Genomic DNA, 23,669 nt, shown 5'->3' with positions numbered 1-23,669 from the left:
AGGGTAGGTACCCTGTTAGATACCTAACATCAGGAGAGTGTGGTAGATACCTGTTAGATACCTAACATCAGGAGAGCAGGGTAGATACCCTGTTAGATGCCTAACATCAGGAGAGCAGGGTAGATACCTGTTAGATACCTAACATCAGGAGAGCAGGGTAGACACCTGTTAGATACCTAACATCAGGAGAGCAGGGTAGATACCCTGTTAGATACCTAACATCAGGAGAGCAGGGTAGATACCTGTTAGATACCTAACATCAGGAGAGCAGGGTAGATACCTGTTAGATACCTAACATCAGGAGAGCAGGGTAGATACCTGTTAGATACCTATCATCAGGAGAGCAGGGTAGATACCTGTTAGATACCTAACATCAGGAGAGCAGGGTAGATACCTGTTAGATACCTAACATCAAGAGAGCAGTGTAGATACCTGTTAGATACCTAATATCAGGAGAGTGTGGTAGATACCTGTTAGATACCTAACATCAGGAGAGCAGGGTAGGTACCCTGTTAGATACCTAACATCAAGAGAGCAGTGTAGATACCTGTTAGATACCTAACATCAGGAGAGTGTGGTAGATACCTGTTAGATACCTAACATCAGGAGAGCAGGGTAGATACCTGTTAGATACCTAACATCAGGAGAGCAGGGTAGATACCTGTTAGATACCTAACATCAGGAGAGCAGGGTAGATACCCTTTTAGATACCTAACATCAGGAGAGCAGGGTAGATACCTGTTAGATACCTAACATCAAGAGAGCAGTGTAGATACCTGTTAGATACTTAACATCAGGAGAGTGTGGTAGATACCTGTTAGATACCTAACATCAGGAGAGCAGGGTAGATACCTAACATCAGGAGAGCAGGGTAGACACCTGTTAGATACCTAACAGAAGAGAGCAGGGTAGATACCCTGTTAGATACCTAACATCAGGAGAGTGTGGTAGATACCTGTTAGATACCTAACATCAGGAGAGCAGGGTAGGTACCCTGTTAGATACCTAACATCAGGAGAGCAGGGTAGATACCCTTTTAGATACCTAACATCAGGAGAGCAGGGTAGATACTTGTTAGATACCTAACATCAAGAGAGCAGTGTAGATACCTGTCAGATACCTAACATCAGGAGAGTGTGGTAGATACCTGTTAGATACCTAACATCAGGAGAGCAGGGTAGATACCTGTTAGATACCTAACATCAGGACAGCAGGGTAGATACCTGTTAGATACCTAACATCAGGATAGCAGGGTAGATACCTGTTAGATACCTAACATCAGGAGAGCAGGGTAGATACCTGTTAGATACCTAACATCAGGAGTGCAGGGTAGATACCTGTTAGATACCTAACATCAGGAGAGCAGGGTAGATACCCTGTTAGATACCTAACATCAGGAGAGCAGGGTAGGTACCCTGTTAGATACCTAACATCAGGAGAGTGTGGTAGATACCTGTTAGATACCTAACATCAGGAGAGCAGGGTAGATACCTGTTAGATACCTAACATCAGGAGAGCAGGGTAGATACCTGTTAGATACCTAACATCAGGAGAGCAGGGTAGATACCTGTTAGATACCAAACATCAGGAGAACAGGGTAGATACCTGTTAGATACCTAACATCAGGAGAGCAGGGCAGATACCCTGTTAGATACCTAACATCAGGAAAGCAGGGTAGGTACCCTGTTAGATACCTAACATCAGGAGAGTGTGGTAGATACCTGTTAGATACCTAACATCAGGAGAGCAGGGTAGATACCTGTTAGATACCTAACATCAGGAGAGCAGGGTAGATACCTGTTAGATACCTAACATCAGGAGAGCAGGGTAGATACCCTGTTAGATACCTAACATCAGGAGAGCAGGGTAGATACCTGTTAGATACCTAACATCAGGAGAGCAGGTTAGATACCTGTTAGATACCTAACATCAGGTGAGCAGGGTAGAACCTGTTAGATACCTAACATCAGGAGAGTGTGGTAGATACCTGTTAGATACCTAACATCAGGAGAGCAGGGTAGATACCTGTTAGATACCTAACATCAGGAGAGCAGGGTAGATACCTGTTAGATACCTAACATCAGGAGAGTGTGGCAGATACCCTGTTAGATACCTAACATCAGGAGAGCAGGGTAGATACCTGTTAGATACCTAACATCAGGAGAGCAGGGTAGATACCTGTTAGATACCTAACATCAGGAGAGCAGGGTAGATACCTGTTAGATACCTAACATCAGGAGAGCAGGGTAGATACCTGTTAGATACCTAACATCAGGAGAGCAGGGTAGATACCCTGTTATATACCTAACATCAGGAGAGTGTGGTAGATACCTGTTAGATACCTAACATCAGGAGAGTGTGGTAGATACCTGTTAGATGCCTAACATCAGGAGAGCAGGGTAGATACCTGTTAGATACCTAACATCAGGAGAGCAGGGTAGATACCTGTTAGATACCTAACATCAGGAGACCAGGAGAGATACCTGTTAGATGCCTAACATCTACACTGAAGGTTTGCATATTTTATTATATTTTGCAATCTAAATGCACATTTTGTTAGGAACCAGAGTGGATTGTCTAAATGACTTGTGCGCTAAATAAAACATCAATATTGAGGTCTGTCCTTTAGCGCTGTCTTTGGAGTACACACCAAATAACATAGTCCTGAACAAGGGCTCTATTCCTGTAGAGACCTACCAAATATCATAGCCTTCCTCTATTCCTGTAGAGACCTACCAATATCATAGCATTCCTCTATTCCTGTAGAGACCTACCAAATATCATAGCCTTCTTCTATTCCTGTAGACCAACCTGTAATCTAGGATGAGCGTAGAACTCATTGAGGAAGTCCATGAGCAAGTCTATCTTCAGAGAGCTGACACACAGGACGGCGTGTTTCTCTGTCTGGGCACGGTGTCTGCTGTAGTTCCCTCCTGACTTCTGACGCTCCATCCACAGATAGGCCAACTCCTCAAACTGACGCACACACACGCACACACACACACACACACATATTTGAGGTTACAACAACCTACTGTACGCTTTGTAATACACTTACGGCATAACATGTTAGGAGGGTGACAGAGTTAGGAGGGTGACAGAGTTAGGAAGGTGACAGAAAGAGAAGGGTGAGAGAGTGGGGAAGGTGACAGAAAGAGAAGGGTGACAGAAAGAGAAGGGTGACAGAGTAGGGAGTTAAACTGCTGATGCTGCAGGAAGGTTCATCAAATGGATTTCTATGGATTCTATTCATCAGTTAATTTATACTGTGAGCATTTAGTCCACATACTGTATAAAACGGTTTAATGAGGAGGGCTGCTGATGGAACGAAGATATAGGAGGATAACTAACAAGGTGTTGTTGTGCCTCACTCTCAGCGAGAACATAGCTTTGAGTTGTGTTCTCATTACTGACGATGGACGGTGCATATGAGGTCGGAGCATGACAAGCAAATTATGTTCATTCTCAGAAAGTGTTTGCCGTCATACGTTGGCATTGACAAGCAGTCTTAGCATTGAGGATGCTACTTCATGACTGGTTACTACTACAGGTATACATCTATCATTTCAAAACACTTCTTATCAGGCCATTCTTTTTTTTAACCTTTATTTAACTAGGCAAGTCAGTTAAGAACAAATTCTTATATTCAATGACAGCCTATGAACAGTGGGTTAACTGCCTTGTTCAGGGGCAGAACAACACATATTAACCTTGTCAGCTCGGGGATTCGATCTTGCAACCTTTCGGATACTAGTCCAACGCTCTAACCACGAGGCTACCTGCCGCCCCGACCTTTCTAGTCCAGAACAGACTATGGGAGGCACACAGTACTAGCTAGAGCATGGAATTCTATTCCATATCAGGTAACTGAGGGAAGCAGTAGACTCAGATAAAAAAAGATAAAAATACACCTTATGGAACAGCAGCGACTGTGAAGAGACACACACAGGAACAGACACACGCATACGCACACACACGCTAGCACCCACACTCTACACGCACGTTCATTGTAATATTGTTGTATGGTGGTATTATACCTTTTGTATTGTAGATACAGTGGGGAGAACAAGTATTTGATACACTGCCGATTTTGCAGGTTTTCCTACTTACAAAGCATGTAGAGGTCTGTAATTTTTATCATAGGTACACTTCAACTGTGAGAGACGGAATCTAAAACAAAAATCCAGAAAATCACATTGTATGATTTTTAAGTAATTAATTTGCATTTTATTGCATGACATAAGTATTTGATCACCTACCAACCAGTAAGAATTCCGGCTCTCACAGACCTGTTAGTTTTTCTTTAAGAAGCCCTCCTGTTCTCCACTCATTACCTGTATTAACTGCACCTGTTTGAACTCGTTACCTTTATAAAAGACACCTGTCCACACACTCAATCAAACAGACTCCAACCTCTCCACAATGGCCAAGACCAGAGAGCTGTATAAGGACATCAGGGATAAAATTGTAGACATGCAAAAGGCTGGGATGGGCTACAGGACAATAGGCAAGCAGCTTGGTGAGAAGGCAACAACTGTTGGCGCAATTATTAGAAAATGGAAGAAGTTCAAGATGACAGTCAATCACCCTCGGTCTGGGGCTCCATGCAAGATCTCACCTCGTGGGGCATCAATGATCATGAGGAAGGTGAGGGATCAGCCCAGAACTACACGGCAGGACCTGGTCAATGACCTGAAGAGAGCTGGGACCACAGTCTCAAAGAAAACCATTAGTAACACACTACGCCGTCATGGATTAAAATCCTGCAGCGCACGCAAGGTCCCCCTGCTCAAGCCAGCGCATGTCCAGGCCCGTCTGAAGTTTGCCAATGACCATCTGGATGATCCAGAGGAGGAATGGGAGAAGGTCATGTGGTCTGATGAAACAAAAATAGAGCTTTTTGGTCTAAACTCCACTCGCCGTGTTTGGAGGAAGAAGAAGGATGAGTACAACCCCAAGAACACCATCCCAACCGTGAAGCATGGAGGTGGAAACATCATTCTTTGGGGATGCTTTTCTGCAAAGGGGACAGGATGACTGCACCGTATTGAGGGGAGGATGGATGGGGCCATGTATCGCGAGATCTTGGCCAACAACCTCCTTCCCTCAGTAAGAGCATTGAAGATGGGTCGTGGCTGGGTCTTCCAGCATGACAACGACCTGAAACACACAGCCAGGGCAACTAAGGAGTGGCGCCGTAAGAAGCATCTCAAGGTCCTGGAGTGGCCTAGCCAGTCTCCAGACCTGAACCCAATAGAAAATCTTTGGAGGGAGCTGAAAATCCGTATTGCCCAGCGACAGCCCCGAAACCTGAAGGATCTGGAGAAGATCTGTATGGAGGAGTGGGCCAAAATCCCTGCTGCAGTGTGTGCAAACCTGGTCAAGAACTACAGGAAACGTATGATCTCTGTAATTGCAAACAAAGGTTTCTGTACCAAATATTAAGATCTGCTTTTCTGATGTATCAAATACTTATGTCATGCAATAAAATGCAAATTAATTACTTAAAAATCATACAATGTGATTTTCTGGATTTTTGTTTTAGATTCCGTCTCTCATAGTTGAAGTGTACCCATGATAGAAATTACAGACCTCTACATGCTTTGTAAGTAGGAAAACCTGCAAAATCGGCAGTGTATCAAATACTTGTTCTCCCCACTGTATGTAGTGGTGTAATAATGTTATATGATTTATCTTGTGTTTTATATGTAATGTAAGTGCCTTAATGCATTTGGACCCCAGGAAGAGTAGCTGCTGCCTTGGCAGGAACTAATGGAGATCTATAATAAACCCCAGGAAGAGTAGCTACTGCCTTGGCAGGAACTAATGGAGATCTATAATAAACCCCAGGAAGAGTAGCTGCTGCCTTGGCAGAAACTAATGGAGATCCATAATAAACCCCAGGAAGAGTAGCTGCTGCCTTGGCAGGAACTAATGGAGATCTATAATAAACCCCAGGAAGAGTAGCTGCTGCCTTGGCAGGAACTAATGGAGATCTATAATAAACCCCAGGAAGAGTAGCTGCTGCCTTGGCAGGAACTAATGGAGATCTATAATAAACCCCAGGAAGAGTAGCTGCTGCCTTGGGAGGAACTAATGGAGATCTATAATAAACCCCAGGAAGAGTAGCTGCTGCCTTGGCAGGAACTAATGGAGATCTATAATAAACCCCAGGGAGAGTAGCTGCTGCCTTGGCAGGAACTAATGGGGATCCATAATAAACCCCAGGAAGAGTAGCTGCTGCCTTGGCAGGAACTAATGGGGATCCATAATAAACCCCAGGAAGAGTAGCTGCTGCCTTGGCAGGAACTAATGGGGATCCATAATAAACCCCAGGAAGAGTAGCTGCTGCCTTGGCAGGAACTAATGGAGATCTATAATAAACCCCAGGAAGAGTAGCTGCTGCCTTGGCAGGAATTAATGGAGATCTATAATAAACCCCAGGAAGAGTAGCTGCTGCCTTGGCAGGAATTAATGGAGATCCAAAATAAACCCCAAGAAGAGTAGCTGCTGCCTTGGCAGGAACTAATGGAGATCTATAATAAACCCCAGGAAGAGTAGCTGCTGCCTTGGCAGGAACTAATGGAGATCTATAATAAACCCCAGGAAGAGTAGCTGCTGCCTTGGCAGGAATTAATGGAGATCTATAATAAACCCCAGGGAGAGTAGCTGCTGCCTTGGCAGGAATTAATGGAGATCTATAATAAACCCCAGGAAGAGTAGCTGCTGCCTTGGCAGGAACTAATGGAGATCTATAATAAACCCCAGGAAGAGTAGCTGCTGCCTTGGCAGGAATTAATGGAGATCTATAATAAACCCCAGGGAGAGTAGCTGCTGCCTTGGCAGGAATTAATGGAGATCTATAATAAACCCCAGGAAGAGTAGCTGCTGCCTTGGCAGGAACTAATGGAGATCCCTAATAAATACAAACACAAATGAAATCTTGTGATAACGTGTCTGAGATTCTTTTCAGCCTCAATTATCCTTGGAAAACGGCTGTGGTAATAGGCTATTGTGTAAGCACTGTTATATACAGTGTCATACCTGTAGCGGGAGGACCACGAGAGCCACACAGATGAGAATAACCACCAGCAGCTGAGAGGGCCAGATATGAGGTGTGACGTCACCGTAGCCCACGGTAGAGAAGGTGACGATGCAGAAATACAGAGAGTTGAACAGAGTCAGGTTCTGATTGGATGCTCTCTCAAGATGCTGGATACCACACGCCCTGGAAGGAATAGAGGGATTTCACATTTAGGGGTGACATTTTGCACAAGGTAGTCTCGCGAGCATAGACGATTGACATCGTACGTTGCTGATTTTGCATTATGGAGAACCACTATAATGCCGGAACTCAGAGCTTCAGATGTCGGATCTTAACTTGATCGATCCTTTTGTCACAGGGAATTTTCCAGATGCAATTCTAAATGAGCTCCGTGCGTGGCTGAAAATGAACATTTCTCTTTCTCTCCATGCGGGGGCAGTCGAGTCATTGGGATCAGGGTTTGCTATCAAAATTATGTTCTCTCTCGCTCGCTCAAACGCTAACCCTAGCTAGCTCCTAATACTGCAACATTCAAACGTATAAAATCTATCTGAAACACAGCCATACATATCAACAACCGTCGTTTCATATACAGTGTCAAGTGTATCTTAAAGTTACGAATGAACTGTCAAAATGTAGTTTAATTGTGGCCTGGGGTGGTCTAGCAGTTAGGGCTGCTGCCTTCAGTGCGAACATATAGGCCTACTGTGTCGGCGTGGGTTTGATTCCGGCCCACGGGCCTTCTGGCACAAATAACTCAATCCCCAGATAGACTTGATGTAGTTACACATTTCAAATATGGACAGTCCAGGGTTATTTTACCCCAGATCTTGATAAGAAATGACCATATCAGACACTGTTGGGTAACTTAAATAGGGAACGAATAGAATGATAAGAGTCAGTAGGCTACACCAACATTAGTTTCCTTTCACACAAAGTGTTAAAATGATTGCCCAGAACCAGGCATGAACTTCTGATACTCAGCACTGAAGCTTGCTGCTCAGAACACTGCACTATGTCAGGTCACAATGCTCTAGCAAGCCTTGAGAATACTGGATGGTATGAGGTCGGTTGGTTAGCGGAGGCTTCCCCGAACCATAGCCCCCTAGGTACGCTACTGCATTGTATAGCCTACAAACATTGCTGTGATTATACTTTAAAAATATTTATTCAAATCCTCCTGCAGCAGGATTATTTTCCTCCTGTGAGGAAGATCCGATATCTGTATGCATGAGGAAAGAGCAGTGAGCTTATTTGAATAAGGTTCAATTAAAACATGGACACATTGAATGATCAATGGCTCCCGAGTGGCACAGCGGTCTAAGGCACTGAATCTCAGTGCTTGAGGCGTCACTACAGACACCCTGGTTTGAATCTAGGCTGTATCACAACCGGCTGTGACTGGGAGTCCCATAGGGCGTCGCACAATTGGTCCAGCATCGTCTGGGTTTGGCCGGTGTAGGCCGGCATTGTAAAAAATAATTTGTTCTTAACTTACTTGCCTAGTTAAATAAAGGTGAAATAAAATTAAAAAGTCTAAGAGAAAGGTGAATTATACATGATGATGATCCAATGTAACCTAACTTACTGTTACAACTTGCCCTGAGTCCTACTGATCTCATCACTTGTGATATTTAAACAGACAGTTTGACATACATATACTATCCACATTGAAATTCAGCCTGGCAGATTAAGGATCAAAACCCTACATTCCCAGCGATCGATGCACCACAACACTTCTGCTCTGACCTGTTGAATCAGTGAGAATCACACCATTGATTCTGCTCTCTGTTCTGCCTGACTTCCTCAGTTAATTTCCTGTATTGGATAATGAGGAGTCAAGATGTCAGTGGATGGAGGAGAGGGTCCCAGGGAGCACCAGGGATGAAGGGGGGAGATCAGGGGCTGTATTTCATTCCAGAAAGTTGTTTCCTCCTAGATGCCCTTGTTCACTCCCCTTCACAGATCTGAAACAACTGGGCATGAGAAAACTATCTGTGGGCCAAGCTGGTTGTTGATGTTGTCATTACAACCAAGTCCACCTCCCTTTTTCAATGTTGCTTACCCTTAACCAGATTCTATCAGATCTGCGAGTGGGAATGAAAAAGGGCAGATGGCAGGGAACAGCTTTGTGGAATGAGTTGCAGCCCATGGGCCCAGATTTAGGGAGCTCCAGGGAAGAGAGGCTGAGATCAGAGGACACATACCCAGTGAAGACCAGACAGAGTAGGGTGCAGATGAGGATGAGAACCTGGTTGAACATGGCCGAGTGGGTCCTCTGAATGGCACGATGGAGATCATTCTGAGGATAAAGAGGGGGGAGGGATAGAAGCAGAGCGAGGGAAGGAGAGATACAGAAAGAGGGTTAGGGTTCATGTTAAATCGGTTGGTCAGTCAGTTGGTCTGCTGTGCTGGTTAGTCTGTCAGTCTGTCAGTCAGTCAGTCAGTCTGCTCCATCTACTGCACCATCTATCTGTCTATTTATCTCGCTTTAAAACCTATCTGCCTTGCTGGTTACTTTGATACTGATGCGGTCAACCTTTCATACAGCATACAAGCAGTGAGCATGCGGTCCATGTCACACCTTGTTAATGTTTCTGATTGGCTGAAGCCCCGCTTCAGTCTCTTCAAGCTACCTACCCACCATGTCCCTTGATAATGTTTCTGATTGGCTGAAGCCCCACTTCAGTCTCTTCAAGCTACCTACCCACCATGTCCCTTGATAATGTTTCTGATTGGCTGAAGCCCCGCTTCAGTCTCTTCACGCTACCTACCCACCATGTCCCTTGATAATGTTTCTGATTGGCTGAAGCCCTGCTTCAGTCTCTTCACGCTACCTACCCACCATGTCCCTTGATAATGTTTCTGATTGGCTGAACCCCCACTTCAGTCTCTTCAAGCTACCTACCCACCATGTCCCTTGATAATGTTTCTGTTTGGCTGAAGCCTCCCCTTCAACCTCTCCAGGCTGGACCTGTTCTCCCCCTCAGAACTGGTCTCCTTGGCCCTGGACCTAACCATCTGTCCACACAGATACATGCAGGCTCTGGCTCAAATCTATACTCATTGATGGTCTGCCTTCCTAAAACATTTCTTTTTTAACTGACAGGGAATCTACAGACTATTCATAACCAGGGAATTCTTACCAGGGTTCTTCTACACCCACACAATGCAGAGTTAAGTTATTCTATAGCAACTATTCTGCAAGCAGGCTATATACAGCATAATCTGAGAGCTGGAACATTTAAATAGGAAGAACCCATGTATTCCCTGCCAACAAAACTACATACAGTGGGGAGAACAAGTATTTGATACACTGATGATTTTGCAGGTTTTCCTACTTACAAAGCATGTAGAGGTCTGTCATTTTTATCATAGGTACACTTCAACTGTGAGAGACGGAATCTAAAACAAAAATCCAGAAAATCACATTGTATGATTTTTAAGTAATTAATTTGCATTTTATTGCATGACATAAGTATTTGATACATCAGAAAAGCAGAACTTAATATTTGGTACAGAAACCTTAGTTTGCAATTACAGAGATCATACGTTTCCTGTAGTTCTTGACCAGGTTTGCACACACTGCAGCAGGGATTTTGGCCCACTCCTCCATACAGACCTTCTCCAGATCCTTCAGGTTTCGGGGCTGTCGCTGGGCAATACGGACTTTCGGCTCCCTCCAAAGATTTTCTATTGGGTTCAGGTCTGGAGACTGGCTAGGCCACTCCAGGACCTTGAGATGCTTCTTACGGAGCCACTCCTTAGTTGCCCTGGCTGTGTGTTTCGGGTCGTTGTCATGCTGGAAGACCCAGCCACGACCCATCTTCAATGCTCTTACTGAGGGAAGGAGGTTGTTGGTGTAGATCTCGCGATACATGGCCCCATCCATCCTCCCCTCAATACAGTGCAGTCGTCCTGTCCCCTTTGCAGAAAAGCATCCCCAAAGAATGATGTTTCCACCTCCATGCTTCACGGTTGGGATGGTGTTCTTGGGGTTGTACTCATCCTTCTTCTTCCTCCAAACACGGCGAGTGGAGTTTAGACCAAAAAGCTCTATTTTTGTCTCATCAGACCACATGACCTTCTCCCATTCCTCCTCTGGATCATCCAGATGGTCATTGGCAAACTTCAGACGGGCCTGGACATGCGCTGGCTTGAGCAGGTGGACCTTGCGTGCGCTGCAGGATTTTAATCCATGACGGTGTAGTGTGTTACTAATGGTTTTCTTTGAGACTGTGGTCCCAGCTCTCTTCAGGTCATTGACCAGGTCCTGCCGTGTAGTTCTGGGCTGATAACTCACCTTCCTCATGATCATTGATGCCCCACGAGGTGAGATCTTGCATGGAGCCCCAGACCGAGGGTGATTGACCGTCATCTTGAACTTCTTCCATTTTCTAATAATTGCGCCAACAGTTGTTGCCTTCTCACCAAGCTGCTTGCCTATTGTCCTGTAGCCCATCCCAGCCTGTTGCATGTCTACAATTTTATCCCTGATGTCCTTATACAGCTCTCTGGTCTTGGCCATTGTGGAGAGGTTGGAGTCTGTTTGATTGAGTGTGTGGACAGGTGTCTTTTATACAGGTAACGAGTTCAAACAGGTGCAGTTAATACAGGTAATGAGTGGAGAACAGGAGGGCTTCTTAAAGAAAAACTAACAGGTCTGTGAGAGCCGGAATTCTTACTGGTTGGTAGGTGATCAAATACTTATGTCATGCAATAAAATGCAAATTAATTACTTAAAAATCATACAATGTGATTTTCTGGATTTTTGTTTTAGATTCCGTCTCTCACAGTTGAAGTGTACCTATGATAAAAATTACAGACCTCTACATGCTTTGTAAGTAGGAAAACCTGCAAAATCGGCAGTGTATCAAATACTTGTTCTCCCCACTGTAATTATGACATCATTGCAACCAGTTCTGTCCAGTTTTGACTGCTGCGTTATGGCTATAGCATATACTCACAATCATATTCTCCAGGGCACACTTGGCTAACCAGCAGTTGAGAAACACTGGGATGAAGATGTTTCTCAATGGAGGCCAGAAGATCTGAAGAGACAATTGGATGAATTCATATGCACAGTGTGCAGTGTACGCTCCCATCATCAAGTTTCACCACTCACAGTCTCACATTACCATACTCCCAGGTCTCTAGAGCTATACTCATAATATAAAACATAAACATTGCAAAAGTCATATGTTGTCTTCTACCCCCAAGCCATAAGACTGTTGAACAATTAATCAAATGCCCCCCCCCCCCCCCCCTTTTGTTTTTACACTGCTACTACTCGCTTTTTATTATCCATGCAGTCACTCTACCCCTACCTACATGTGCAAATTACATTGACTCAGTACCGGTACCCCCTGTATATAGCCTCGGTATTGTTATTTTATTGTGTTACTATTTATTTTATTTTATTTTTTACTTTAGTTTATTTAGTAAATATTTTCTTAACACTATTTATTGAACTGTATTGTTGGTTAAGGGCTTGTAAGTAAGCATTTCACAGACAGGTCTACACCTGTTGTATTCAGCACATGTGACAAAAACAATTTGATTTGATTTGATGTTCACTAATTGGCCTCGTTAGCTTTGTAGAATATGGTTTGAGCCACTGAAATGAATCTATTTGTCAGCACCACATTCCTCATGGTGTATCCTGTCACATTTCTCTGTTGGACGTTGTGGGCCTGCTGCTTGATGAATACAGAATGTCAGAGGGACGCCACACACTGTGAATTCACAAAGACCAGAGCCATTCCAATACCAATATAAATGTATTATCAGCATGCCTGAAGCCCATTCATATTACAAGGTATCTAGACTATTTGAAATAATTTAATATGGCACAGATGGAAAACAAGTTGTGTGTGTGTGTGTGTGTGTGTGTGTGTGTGTGTGTGTGTGTGTGTGTGTGTGTGTGTGTGTGTGTGTGTGTGTGTGTGTGTGTGTGTGTGTGTGTGTGTGTGTGTGTGTGTGAGATCAGGTGGTAGAAGACTCACAGTGATTATAAACGGCACGGTATTGATCATCTCCAGGATGAAGGAGATCTGGAACATCTGCTCCCAGATATTCCCCTGAAAAAGAGAAACTGTGTGAGTCAAGGTAATAAGCTACTGGCTCATTGTAATTAGTCTGCGGACTAATTACAATGATAGTGATATGATACGAATCCCCCAAAAACGAGGTCAATATTGTTGGAATAATCAGACCTCGGTTCTAAGTGTGCCTGGCACAATGGAACTAATTCTGAAAATCCCGCCCATCTGGCGCTCCAGGCAGGCGAGAACATAATGACAGGATTCGTTAAAACAATTGGGGATCTGCCAAAACGAAGCAAAACAAAAAACACACTGTCTTCCTAAAGTAAAAGTAAAACAGCCTAATTAATCAAAGGGAAGTAGCACTGCAGCACTAATGAGTTATTTAAGGAAAGAGCCCAATTTAAAGAAAAAAGTAGGACGGACACCTCATCTTTTATTCATTTGTAAAGTGTATTAATGACCTGTTCTTCTGGCTCAGGCTAGAGCTGAGGCTCGCGGTTAAACCATATGCCAGAAAGTTCGCCAATTAATTGCAATCTCACACAGACACGCCACACGACTCTGCCTGATAGAATGAATGAAATGACTTCCTTTGTGGCGTTGATTTTTTTCTGTGATCAGTGTGAAAAGAGTAGAGCTGAGGTGTCTTACTTTGTAGCTGAGATATGTAAGGAGCATCGCTTCCAGGAAACTGATTAAGGCCACGATCACCTGGAGCAGAGCAGAGTGGAGGCACACACATTACCAGGGCTGCAATCTGGCCACATAACCTCTCAGGCAATCTACATATCACTGGGGAAAATATGTGCTGTAAAGTGTCTTCTGTTGTCAAATATTTTCATATGGGATGCTGTGAGTGTTTAGATGTCTTGTTTTTCTAATGTATTGGCCACAGGGGAAGGGGGAGATTGTCAATGAAATGTTCACTTGTGAGTTTGACCCATAGTGGCTACTGTTGAATGGAAGACTTGAGAAGCCAGTACTGTATTACCAAAGCAGTGTTAGTGAATCTCAGTCTTCTTTTACCTGTATCGCCCATACAGGAACCCTTCTGTTCACCCAGAAAATCAAATCCCTTTCACAAGACAAAACAATGATATTGATTATACTCTATATATTGATTATTTGACAAAGATGATTCCAAATAACACAAGATAGCTATGAGATTAACAACTCCCTTTCAAAAGACAAAACAGTGTTATTGATGATGAATCACACTGTATGGGTTAGACAAGAGTCATTTCAAACACCACCTGATAGCTATGAGATGAACACAATCAAAAACACATTCGAAGCCCGGGACAGCACGTCAATGTTAGACCCTCATAACTCACCAGTTGATTTCTGTGCTTTCTGTAGATTCTGCTGTGGTGCTTGTTCGGTTCTGACAGTTCACACTGCAGAGGAAATCCATAGCAAAGGGAAGTCGTTCAGACAGAATGTGTGGTGAAATATATACCCTGTGGCTAATAGGCACCTTCCCTCACTCTGCATGTTGCCATGGTGACGGACGGGAGGCAGAGGGACAATTTCTTTAAGAGCTGCCGGTGGCAGTGTATACAATAAAATCCATATGCTGCTTCCATATCACTACACTGAGAGAGAATGCCCCTTCACCATCGCCACTGCTCTTTAAAGCCTTTTGTGTCTCAGACAGATACAAAATTAATTCCAAACTCTGGATCTATCTTATCTTGACCAAATACAATTTTATTTTCAACTTTGGGTAAAAGTTAGAGGTAGATTCTCTGACTCATACAATACCTGAATAGATACCATCTTTTTAGAATTGATCTGACTACTGAACAAAAATATCAACGCAACATGTAAAGTGTTGGTCCCATCTTTCATGAGCTAAAATAAAATAACCCAGAAATATTCCATTGGCACAAAAAGCATATTTCTCTAAAATGTTGTGCACACATTTGTTTACATTCTTGTTGGTGAGCATTTTTCCTTTGTTAAGGTAATCCATCCACAGGTGTGGCACATCAAGGAGCTGATTAAACAGCATGATCATTACACAGGTGCACCTTGTGCTGGGGACATTAAAATGTGCAGTTTTGTCATACAACACAATGCCACAGATGTCTCAAGTTCTGAGGGAGCGTGCAATTGGAATGCTGACTGCATGACTGTCTAACAGAGCTTTTGCCAGAAAATTTGCCAGAGAATGTTAATTTCTCTATGTCACGCCCTGACCATAGAGAGCCCTCGGTTCTCTATGGTGTTTAGGTCAGAGCGTGACTGGGAGGGTTATCTAGTTTATAGATTTCTAGGTTGGTGGTTTGTGTGGTTCGCAATTAGGTAGGCTTTTTCCCCACCTGCATTTGTGGGATATTGTTTGTGTTAGTGTGTTTGAGCACTACGTCGCCACGGTCTTTGTAAGTTTTGTTATTTTGTTTCTAGTTTCACTTTGTAATCAAAGATGTGGAACTCAATTCACGCTGCACCTTGGTCCGATCATTTTCAAGAACGTGACACTCCACCATAAGCCACCTCTAACATCGTTTTAGAGAATTTGGCAGTACATCCGACTGGTCTCACACCCACAGACCACGTGTAACCACGCCAGCCTATGACTTCCACATCCGGCTTCTTTACCTGTGGGATCGTCTGAGGAGGGGGATGGTGGGTGCTGAGGAGTATTTCTGTCTGTAATAAAGCCCTCAAAACACATTCTGATGAGTTGTGCCCTCCCTGTGCCCTCCCAGGCCCACCCATGGCTGTGCCCCTGCCCAATCATGTGAAATCCATAGATTAGGCCTAATTTATTTATTTTATATTTATTTTATTTATTTATTTCAGACCGATTTCCTTATATGAATTGTAACTCAGTAAAATCTTTGAAATTGTTTCATATTGCGTTTATATTTTTGTTCAGTATATATCAATATATCAGAGAAATGTTTTATTTCCATATTTTTGTCCATATTCTAATACGAGATGCTGATGTGCTTATTCTGCCCTCAATCTCAAACACCCAAATTAGAAATCACAGTTTAACAAATGCTACGGTCACTAGTAAGACATGAAATAACAGGACTTTATCAGGACGTTAAATTAGCAGTTACTCACCATACACCAGTGACCTGTTCGGGGTCGTCCAGAGACACTCTGAGGACGTATAGGGCACACGTCAACAGCTTCAAGGAGAAGTTAAACAGACGGATCCTCAGGCCTGCATGGAAACAATAGAGAACACTAAAGGCCAGATTTACTAAGGAATTACATTGGGAGTAAATCTTAACCTGTTTCCCAGAGGGAATTGAACAATTATAGTTGACAAAGGTCAAATAAAGCTTATGGGAAGGAATAACATACCATGGTAAAGTAAAGAGTAACTGAATTTGTGCTGATTTATTTAATCAGGCTCATATGAGTAAATCTGGCTAATGTTTGCTCTCATGTTTTTGTAATGCAAGACACATTGGTATGGGAATGTCTAGAAAGTTTGTTTTTAACTGCCCAGAAACTGAACTTATCGCAGACCAATGAAATGAGCGGGCTAGTGAGTCTGACAAGTAAAGCATCTCTCCTCAGAACTGGTGTCTCTACCCTACACCAGCCATCTCTACTCAGAACTGGTGTCTCTACCCTACACTAGACATCTCTACTCAGAACTGGTGTCTCTACCCTACACCAGACATCTCTACTCAGAACTGGTGTCTCTACCCTACACCGGACATCTCTACTCAGAACTGGTGTCTCTACCCTACACCAGACATCTCTACTCAGAACTGGTGTCTCTACCCTACACCAGACATCTCTACTCAGAACTGGTGTCTCTACCCTACACCAGACATCTCTACTCAGAACTGGTGTCTCTACCCTACACCAGACATCTCTACTCAGAACTGGTGTCTCTCCCCTACACCAGACATCTCTACTCAGAACTGGTGTCTCTACCCTACACCAGACATCTCTACTCAGAACTGGTGTCTCTACCCTACACCAGACATCTCTACTCAGAACTGGTGTCTCTACCCTACACCAGACATCTCTATTCAGAACTGGTGTCTCTACCCTACACCAGACATCTCTACTCAGAACTGGTGTCTCTCCCCTACACCAGACATCTCTACTCAGAACTGGTGTCTCTACCCTACACCAGACATCTCTACTCAGAACTGGTGTCTCTCCCCTACACCAGACATCTCTACTCAGAACTGGTGTCTCTACCCTACACTAGACATCTCTACTCAGAACTGGTGTCTCTACCCTACACTAGACATCTCTACTCAGAACTGGTGTCTCTACCCTACACTAGACATCTCTACTCAGAACTGGTGTCTCTACCCTACACCAGACATCTCTACTCAGAACTGGTGTCTCTACCCTACACCAGACATCTCTACTCAGAACTGGTGTCTCTCCCCTACACCAGACATCTCTACTCAGAACTGGTGTCTCTACCCTACACCAGACATCTCTACTCAGAACTGGTGTCTCTACCCTACACCAGACATCTCTACTCAGAACTGGTGTCTCTACCCTACACCGGACATCTCTACTCAGAACTGGTGTCTCTACCCTACACCAGACATCTCTACTCAGAACTGGTGTCTCTCCCCTACACCAGACATCTCTACTCAGAACTGGTGTCTCTCCCCTACACCGGACATCTCTACTCAGAACTGGTGTCTCTACCCTACACCAGACATCTCTACTCAGAACTGGTGTCTCTCCCCTACACCGGACATCTCTACTCAGAACTGGTGTCTCTACCCTACACTAGACATCTCTACTCAGAACTGGTGTCTCTACCCTACACCAGACATCTCTCCTCAGAACTGGTGTCTCTACCCTACACTGGACATCTCTACTCAGAACTGGTGTCTCTACCCTACACCAGACATCTCTACTCAGAACTGTTGTCTCTACCCTACACCAGACATCTCTACTCAGAACTGGTGTCTCTACCCTACACTGGACATCTCTACTCAGAACTGGTGTCTCTACCCTACACTAGACATCTCTACTCAGAACTGGTGTCTCTACCCTACACTAGACATCTCTACTCAGAACTGGTGTCTCTACCCTACACTGGACATCTCTACTCAGAACTGGTGTCTCTACCCTACACCAGACATCTCTACTCAGAACTGGTGTCTCTCCCCTACACCAGACATCTCTACTCAGAACTGGTGTCTCTACCCTACACTAGACATCTCTACTCAGAACTGGTGTCTCTAACCTACACCAGACATCTCTACTCAGAACTGGTGTCTCTCCCCTACACCAGACATCTCTACTCAGAACTGGTGTCTCTACCCTACACCAGACATCTCTACTCAGAACTGGTGTCTCTACCCTACACTGGACATCTCTACTCAGAACTGGTGTCTCTCCCCTACACCAGACATCTCTACTCAGAACTGGTGTCTCTACCCTACACCAGACATCTCTCCTCAGAACTGGTGTCTCTACCCTACACCAGACATCTCTACTCAGAACTGGTGTCTCTACCCTACACCGGACATCTCTCCTCAGAACTGGTGTCTCTACCCTACACCAGACATCTCTACTCAGAACTGGTGTCTCTACCCTACACTAGACATCTCTACTCAGAACTGGTGTCTCTCCCCTACACTAGACATCTCTACTCAGAACTGGTGTCTCTACCCTACACCGGACATCTCTACTCAGAACTGGTGTCTCTACCCTACACCGGACATCTCTACTCAGAACTGGTGTCTCTACCCTACACCAGACATCTCTACTCAGAACTGGTGTCTCTACCCTACACCAGACATCTCTACTCAGAACTGTTGTCTCTACCCTACACCAGACATCTCTACTCAGAACTGGTGTCTCTACCCTACACTAGACATCTCTACTCAGAACTGGTGTCTCCACCCTACACTAGACATCTCTACTCAGAACTGGTGTCTCTCCCCTACACCAGACATCTCTACTCAGAACTGGTGTCTCTACCCTACACTAGACATCTCTACTCAGAACTGTTGTCTCTAACCTACACCAGACATCTCTACTCAGAACTGGTGTCTCTCCCCTACACCAGACATCTCTACTCAGAACTGGTGTCTCTACCCTACACCAGACATCTCTACTCAGAACTGGTGTCTCTACCCTACACTGGACATCTCTACTCAGAACTGGTGTCTCTCCCCTACACCAGACATCTCTACTCAGAACTGGTGTCTCTACCCTACACCAGACATCTCTCCTCAAAACTGGTGTCTCTACCCTACACCAGACATCTCTACTCAGAACTGGTGTCTCTACCCTACACCGGACATCTCTCCTCAGAACTGGTGTCTCTACCCTACACCAGACATCTCTACTCAGAACTGGTGTCTCTACCCTACACTAGACATCTCTACTCAGAACTGGTGTCTCTCCCCTACACTAGACATCTCTACTCAGAACTGGTGTCTCTACCCTACACCGGACATCTCTACTCAGAACTGGTGTCTCTACCCTACACCGGACATCTCTACTCAGAACTGGTGTCTCTACCCTACACCAGACATCTCTACTCAGAACTGGTGTCTCTACCCTACACCAGACATCTCTACTCAGAACTGGTGTCTCTACCCTACACTAGACATCTCTACTCAGAACTGGTGTCTCTACCCTACACCGGACATCTCTCCTCAGAACTGGTGTCTCTACCCTACACCGGACATCTCTACTCAGAACTGGTGTCTCTACCCTACACCAGACATCTCTACTCAGAACTGGTGTCTCTACCCTACACCAGACATCTCTACTCAGAACTGGTGTCTCTACCCTACACTAGACATCTCTACTCAGAACTGGTGTCTCTACCCTACACCAGACATCTCTACTCAGAACTGGTGTCTCTACCCTACACCGGACATCTCTACTCAGAACTGGTGTCTCTACCCTACACCGGACATCTCTACTCAGAACTGGTGTCTCTACCCTACACCAGACATCTCTACTCAGAACTGGTGTCTCTACCCTACACCAGACATCTCTACTCAGAACTGGTGTCTCTACCCTACACCGGACATCTCTACTCAGAACTGGTGTCTCTACCCTACACCAGACATCTCTACTCAGAACTGGTGTCTCTACCCTACACCAGACATCTCTACTCAGAACTGGTGTCTCTACCCTACACCAGACATCTCTACTCAGAACTGGTGTCTCTACCCTACACCAGACATCTCTACTCAGAACTGGTGTCTCTACCCTACACCAGACATCTCTACTCAGAACTGGTGTCTCTACCCTACACCGGACATCTCTACTCAGAACTGGTGTCTCTACCCTACACCGGACATCTCTACTCAGAACTGGTGTCTCTACCCTACACCAGACATCTCTACTCAGAACTGGTGTCTCTACCCTACACCAGACATCTCTACTCAGAACTGGTGTCTCTACCCTACACCAGACATCTCTACTCAGAACTGGTGTCTCTACCCTACACCAGACATCTCTACTCAGAACTGGTGTCTCTCCCCTACACCAGACATCTCTACTCAGAACTGGTGTCTCTACCCTACACCAGACATCTCTACTCAGAACTGGTGTCTCTACCCTACACTAGACATCTCTACTCAGAACTGGTGTCTCTACCCTACACCAGACATCTCTACTCAGAACTGGTGTCTCTACCCTACACCAGACATCTCTACTCAGAACTGGTGTCTCTACCCTACACCAGACATCTCTACTCAGAACTGGTGTCTCTACCCTACACTGGACATCTCTACTCAGAACTGGTGTCTCTCCCCTACACCAGACATCTCTAGTCAGAACTGGTGTCTCTACCCTACACCAGACATCTCTCCTCAGAACTGGTGTCTCTACCCTACACCAGACATCTCTACTCAGAACTGGTGTCTCTACCCTACACCGGACATCTCTCCTCAGAATTGGTGTCTCTACCCTACACCAGACATCTCTACTCAGAACTGGTGTCTCTACCCTACACTAGACATCTCTACTCAGAACTGGTGTCTCTCCCCTACACTAGACATCTCTACTCAGAACTGGTGTCTCTACCCTACACCGGACATCTCTACTCAGAACTGGTGTCTCTACCCTACACCGGACATCTCTACTCAGAACTGGTGTCTCTACCCTACACCAGACATCTCTACTCAGAACTGGTGTCTCTACCCTACACCAGACATCTCTACTCAGAACTGTTGTCTCTACCCTACACCAGACATCTCTACTCAGAACTGGTGTCTCTACCCTACACCGGACATCTCTACTCAGAACTGGTGTCTCTACCCTACACTAGACATCTCTACTCAGAACTGGTGTCTCCACCCTACACTAGACATCTCTACTCAGAACTGGTGTCTCTACCCTACACCAGACATCTCTACTCAGAACTGGTGTCTCTACCCTACACTGGACATCTCTACTCAGAACTGGTGTCTCTACCCTACACCAGACATCTCTACTCAGAACTGGTGTCTCTCCCCTACACCAGACATCTCTACTCAGAACTGGTGTCTCTACCCTACACTAGACATCTCTACTCAGAACTGGTGTCTCTAACCTACACCAGACATCTCTACTCAGAACTGGTGTCTCTCCCCTACACCAGACATCTCTACTCAGAACTGGTGTCTCTACCCTACACCAGACATCTCTACTCAGAACTGGTGTCTCTACCCTACACTGGACATCTCTACTCAGAACTGGTGTCTCTCCCCTACACCAGACATCTCTACTCAGAACTGGTGTCTCTACCCTACACCAGACATCTCTCCTCAGAACTGGTGTCTCTACCCTACACCAGACATCTCTACTCAGAACTGGTGTCTCTACCCTACACCGGACATCTCTCCTCAGAACTGGTGTCTCTACCCTACACCAGACATCTCTACTCAGAACTGGTGTCTCTACCCTACACTAGACATCTCTACTCAGAACTGGTGTCTCTCCCCTACACTAGACATCTCTACTCAGAACTGGTGTCTCTACCCTACACCGGACATCTCTACTCAGAACTGGTGTCTCTACCCTACACCGGACATCTCTACTCAGAACTGGTGTCTCTACCCTACACCAGACATCTCTACTCAGAACTGGTGTCTCTACCCTACACCAGACATCTCTACTCAGAACTGGTGTCTCTACCCTACACTAGACATCTCTACTCAGAACTGGTGTCTCTACCCTACACCGGACATCTCTACTCAGAACTGGTGTCTCTACCCTACACCGGACATCTCTACTCAGAACTGGTGTCTCTACCCTACACCAGACATCTCTACTCAGAACTGGTGTCTCTACCCTACACCAGACATCTCTACTCAGAACTGGTGTCTCTACCCTACACTAGACATCTCTACTCAGAACTGGTGTCTCTACCCTACACCAGACATCTCTACTCAGAACTGGTGTCTCTACCCTACACCGGACATCTCTACTCAGAACTGGTGTCTCTACCCTACACCGGACATCTCTACTCAGAACTGGTGTCTCTACCCTACACCAGACATCTCTACTCAGAACTGGTGTCTCTACCCTACACCAGACATCTCTACTCAGAACTGGTGTCTCTACCCTACACCGGACATCTCTACTCAGAACTGGTGTCTCTACCCTACACCAGACATCTCTACTCAGAACTGGTGTCTCTACCCTACACCAGACATCTCTACTCAGAACTGGTGTCTCTACCCTACACCAGACATCTCTACTCAGAACTGGTGTCTCTACCCTACACCAGACATCTCTACTCAGAACTGGTGTCTCTACCCTACACCAGACATCTCTACTCAGAACTGGTGTCTCTACCCTACACCGGACATCTCTACTCAGAACTGGTGTCTCTACCCTACACCGGACATCTCTACTCAGTACTGGTGTCTCTACCCTACACCAGACATCTCTACTCAGAACTGGTGTCTCTACCCTACACCAGACATCTCTACTCAGAACTGGTGTCTCTACCCTACACCAGACATCTCTACTCAGAACTGGTGTCTCTACCCTACACCAGACATCTCTACTCAGAACTGGTGTCTCTCCCCTACACCAGACATCTCTACTCAGAACTGGTGTCTCTACCCTACACCAGACATCTCTACTCAGAACTGGTGTCTCTACCCTACACTAGACATCTCTACTCAGAACTGGTGTCTCTACCCTACACTAGACATCTCTACTCAGAACTGGTGTCTCTACCCTACACCAGACATCTCTACTCAGAACTGGTGTCTCTACCCTACACCGGACATCTCTACTCAGAACTGGTGTCTCTACCCTACACCAGACATCTCTACTCAGAACTGGTGTCTCTCCCCTACACCAGACATCTCTACTCAGAACTGGTGTCTCTCCCCTACACCAGACATCTCTACTCAGAACTGGTGTCTCTACCCTACACTAGACATCTCTACTCAGAACTGGTGTCTCTACCCTACACCAGACATCTCTACTCAGAACTGGTGTCTCTCCCCTACACCAGACATCTCTACTCAGAACTGGTGTCTCTACCCTACACCAGACATCTCTACTCAGAACTGGTGTCTCTACCCTACACCAGACATCTCTACTCAGAACTGGTGTCTCTACCCTACACCAGACATCTCTACTCAGAACTGGTGTCTCTC

At 45.2% G+C, this 23,669-nt stretch overlaps 1 protein-coding gene across 14 annotated transcripts in view; it reads right to left on the bottom strand.

Annotated features, from left to right (window-relative positions):
• LOC139545029 (potassium channel subfamily T member 1-like) overlaps positions 1-23,669 on the bottom strand; it is a 197,393-nt gene that overhangs the window by 53,983 nt on the left and 119,741 nt on the right. For all 14 annotated transcript variants that reach the window (XR_011668982.1, XR_011668981.1, XR_011668983.1 and 11 more), the window contains 9 exons: positions 16,171-16,273; positions 14,427-14,489; positions 14,119-14,167; positions 13,744-13,803; positions 13,051-13,125; positions 12,013-12,096; positions 9,253-9,347; positions 7,045-7,228; positions 2,812-2,976 (listed from right to left, as the gene is read on the bottom strand). Coding sequence is in view for 11 of the 14 variants with exons in the window: in XM_071352365.1 (XP_071208466.1) it covers positions 2,812-2,976; positions 7,045-7,228; positions 9,253-9,347; positions 12,013-12,096; positions 13,051-13,125; positions 13,744-13,803; positions 14,119-14,167; positions 14,427-14,489; positions 16,171-16,273 (878 nt within the window). In the remaining 3 variants the exon portion in view is untranslated. The remainder of the gene's footprint in view (positions 1-2,811; positions 2,977-7,044; positions 7,229-9,252; positions 9,348-12,012; positions 12,097-13,050; positions 13,126-13,743; positions 13,804-14,118; positions 14,168-14,426; positions 14,490-16,170; positions 16,274-23,669) is intronic.

Source organism: Salvelinus alpinus, chromosome 19 (assembly GCF_045679555.1).
Source record: "Salvelinus alpinus chromosome 19, SLU_Salpinus.1, whole genome shotgun sequence".
Lineage (NCBI taxonomy): Eukaryota > Metazoa > Chordata > Actinopteri > Salmoniformes > Salmonidae > Salvelinus > Salvelinus alpinus.
Note: the sequence above shows the minus strand (reverse complement) of the source record. Positions and strands in the feature narration are given on the sequence as shown.